The sequence below is a fragment of the Oncorhynchus mykiss genome, chromosome 31 (genome assembly GCF_013265735.2).
Source record: "Oncorhynchus mykiss isolate Arlee chromosome 31, USDA_OmykA_1.1, whole genome shotgun sequence".
NCBI classification, from domain to species: Eukaryota; Metazoa; Chordata; class Actinopteri; order Salmoniformes; family Salmonidae; genus Oncorhynchus; species Oncorhynchus mykiss.
In genome coordinates, this window is record NC_050571.1 from 38418817 (window position 1) to 38422517 (window position 3701).

Here is a 3701-nt window from a genome sequence, read left to right on the forward strand (position 1 = left end):
CTTGATTGAGTTCTGTTACAAGTCCCGAGCCGAGGCGAAACGAATGAAGGTGGCAAAGAATGCACAGAGTATTAACCCAACTTCCTCGCAGAATTCACAGAATTTTGCAACTTATAAGGAAGGTTACAACGTATATGGGATCGAAAGTGTAAAAATTTAGGGGGTAGGAACGAGGTCTTCATATAAATTCCCCCCAATGCACGCTTTTGGCTTCATCTGTCCCATCCTTGAATGTTGAATGTGGAGGTTGGCCAAATCAGATCGTGTTATGATTTGGTAATGAGAGAGAGACGACCCTGTTTTTAGAGTTTTTACAGTGTTTTGGTTCATTTTAAGTTTCCTTACTGTTTAACATCATGATCATGTATGACTGTTGATGGCCATGCTCATTAACCTATGTGTCCCAGTGACACATTAAGCGATACTGCTTGTGATAATCATGCATATCAAGCTGTACATGGGCATTTGCATCCCGCATTTTGCTATACCCATGGAAATCGTATTTTGTTTACGTTTGCATTCTCATCTTTCTACATTTAAAATCTTAAGTTTACTAGGTTGGAGGGGATGTCTGGAATTAACCTGGTTTCCTTGTGTTTGTGTGCTGGAATACATGTGTGTGTGTATGGTTATGTTGGTCGCGTGTGTGTGTGCGTGTGCTTGTGTGTGTATGTTAGGTGACCTTCACGGACGCAATGAGGAGCAAAGCGAGGCTGTCTATAACGGGGAGTACTGGGGAGAACGGCCGTGTGATGACTCCAGAGTTTCCAAAAGCAGTGCATGCGGTACCTTACGTTAGACCCGGCATGGGAATGAACGTCAGCTTGACAGATCTCTCCTGATCGATAAGAACCTTTTGAGTGCCTTACAATGGTTTCAATAGAGCGGTTTTCGTCATTTTCCCTCGCCCCTCTCTCTTCACGCTTTCTTTCTCTCCATTTTAGTTGAATGGGTTAAGGGGCCTCCCATTATGGTGTCATGAAGACGTTTCCTTCTTCTCGCTCTCTATTTCTCATTAAACAAAAGACGATCCCTCTCGATGGAATTTCACCTTGGAATACAAAGGGAGGCCTTTTTTAGGTAACCCGGTGACATCATTTCCTATCTCTGAGAATGTTGGAGATATAGGAAGCATGATTGACTGTAACAGCTGCTCATGGGAGTTCTGTCATCTCAACTGGGGGGGGGGGGGGGTCATTGTTGAGACAACATGTCTGTTTCTGTAGCCACCACCGCCAACCCCGGGATCCTTCAAGCACACTTGACTTCATCATCGAATTGTGAAATGTCAATTTTTTTGTTGTTGAAAATTTAAGTAAAACTATATGAAAAAATATTTGTATGTATTTTCACAAAAATGGCTTTTAAATAAAACCGCTTACATACTGGTTGAATATAAACCTATTAATGTGTGAGTATATTGGGGGGAAAAAATGCTTAACAGCTTGTAGTTCGATATTTTTAAAGCCAAATATGTTGTTTATGGGGTTTGGAATGTTTAAATCATGTAATTTATTACTATTCTAAACTTTCCTATATATCTTATTCTTTAACATTTGGTGGTGATATAAAATACTTAGCAATGCTTGACATTTGAAATCAATCCTTTTCCTATGTTTTTACTTGTTCGAGTGGATGGCACATATGTTTTTGTATGTTATTTGTTTGCTTTAAAGTATTTTGCTGTTTGTATTTCTTTCTGTCAAGGATCAGGATCGCGGCCCACTTTTTAAAGGAAAAAAACAGTTTACACTCCATGACACTCCACTACTGTGTTATTGCATACGTTTTGCTATGAGAGGAAAATAAACCTACGTATTACATGGTCAAAATGGTCGTTTAAAAATGCCAAATAATAAGGGTGCCAAAATGTAGTGCCAGTAGGTATGAATATCGTAGTCTTAATATAATCAGTCACTGTCATCAAGTGAATGTAGTCACATTTTGTGCGTTTTGTTTCTTGGTGTACAGTTTTATGGCTAAGAGTTATATTTCAGCAACTTTTTTTTCATTTTAATTTTTAAGTTAACTCCACGTACTTTGCATTAACCTGAGTGTAAATTAGCATCAGTTGCATGTTGTTACCTCAAATGCATCTCATTTCTTTTTGACAATGTGCATTTCCATTTTAGTGTTGAAGTTGTGAGACTAAATACTTGATGGGAAATAGGAAAGTAGAAATATGGGTATTTTTTATGACAAGTATGAGTAATATCCACTAAAACGTTACAATCCCTCCTCAGTTTATATTTATATTTTTTTGTCAATTACATGCAGTACTTATACATGCGGGTCATTTGGCGGTGACGGATTTTCAATATCAATTATTCATAGTAGGATATGTTTCAAAACAAACGTGTTACATTTTTGGATAGAACACATCCCGCAGTAGCTTTATTAGGTAGGAGCTTTGAAACAGCTTTTACAGACATGCACCTCTGATTTAGGCACACACGGAAGGTTCCAGAAAGACCATCGTTACTTTTGCATTTGAATAACTTGACCTAACATGCGATCACGTCCTCTCCCATATGTAAAGGGAGGCACACAATGTACTATTGGTATCACTGTTGCTTTTGTTGTTGTAATGAACAATACAACAGTAAGTTATCTTATCACCGTCATCATTGCATATCCAGACTATTCTCACTGACATTTTCTATATGGAATGTGTGCCAACTTGTTTATTGTTGGGATTCTTTCGAAATAAAAAGTGGCTTTCTCTTGTTATCATTCTGTGTGTTGTGTCTTCACTTTACCAACAGTCTTTAGCATATGTATTGGTGTGTTTTCTATACCTTGCTTCTGTCAAGACCATCAAAAACAGACATACATTTGTTTTGTCCAGCAGCATCTCAAATATCTTACCAACCTGCAGAACTTTTCCCCTCCAAAACCCACATGGGTGAAACCCACAACACATTGTTTAGACTTGGCCTTCTGTTTGAATGGAATGAAACAATATGCCAGCTCAGTGAGCCCACATACTACCGAAGCATTCTCTGAAAGAGTTCATTGCAAAGTTTAAGCATTTGCAATGATCAACAACTTCAGTAATTATGCGTTTTTGTCATTAGATTAAGAGTATATTCATTGAGGATGCCAGAATGTTAATTGCTAAATGACTTTCTGGTACATTTATCATATCCAGGATGAGATATATTTTGTGCAGAGTTCATTATAAGCTTTGTTTCTCTGAATTATTTTCATAAAGATGTATTATAATTCAGTTGGTGTGCATTGTTTAGCATAATTGGTGTAACTGTGCCTTATTCAAAGTCCGTTGATTAAAAGGGGAACACAGTAACTTCAGCAATTCATTCTCATGATTATGATGTTCTGGGGAGATACAATAAAGAGATATGGGATATTTCATTAAATGCATTAACTTTAATCATGTTGTAATTGGGCGATTCTGCAACTACAGGAGCATCTATGTACTCAGGGTCAATTTTGGGGATTTTATTGAAAAATTTGTTTTATTCTTTACATGTTACGTTCACACTACAATCCTCCCAGATGTTTTTAACACCTCTCTATCAAGTATTTTAGCTACTTTTCAGATGCATTTTATACCTCAATTTCACTGTTTTGCCCTTGTCTCTAACCCATACTTTTAAGCTTCTACTACGTTTTTCTATGAGAAAACATTCATATTTACACATTGTGTAATATTATGTTCTAGAGAAAAAATATGTATT

The 3701-nt window shown here is 37.0% G+C and overlaps 1 protein-coding gene across 9 annotated transcripts in view; it reads left to right on the plus strand.

Moving 5' to 3' along the window:
- Positions 1-2733, plus strand: part of LOC100499599 (glutamate receptor 2) — a 70829-nt gene extending 68096 nt beyond the window's left edge. For 2 of the 9 annotated variants that reach the window (XM_021584120.2, XM_021584119.2), the window contains exons 15-16: positions 1-68; positions 678-2733. The exon at positions 1-68 is cut by the window's left edge and continues 86 nt beyond it. In XM_021584120.2, the coding sequence (XP_021439795.2) occupies positions 1-68; positions 678-799 (190 nt within the window). In that variant the 3' untranslated portion in view covers positions 800-2733. The other 7 variants (XM_021584122.2, XM_021584121.2, XM_021584117.2 and 4 more) reach the window with 4 other exon arrangements.
- Positions 2734-3701: the final 968 nt, after the last annotated feature.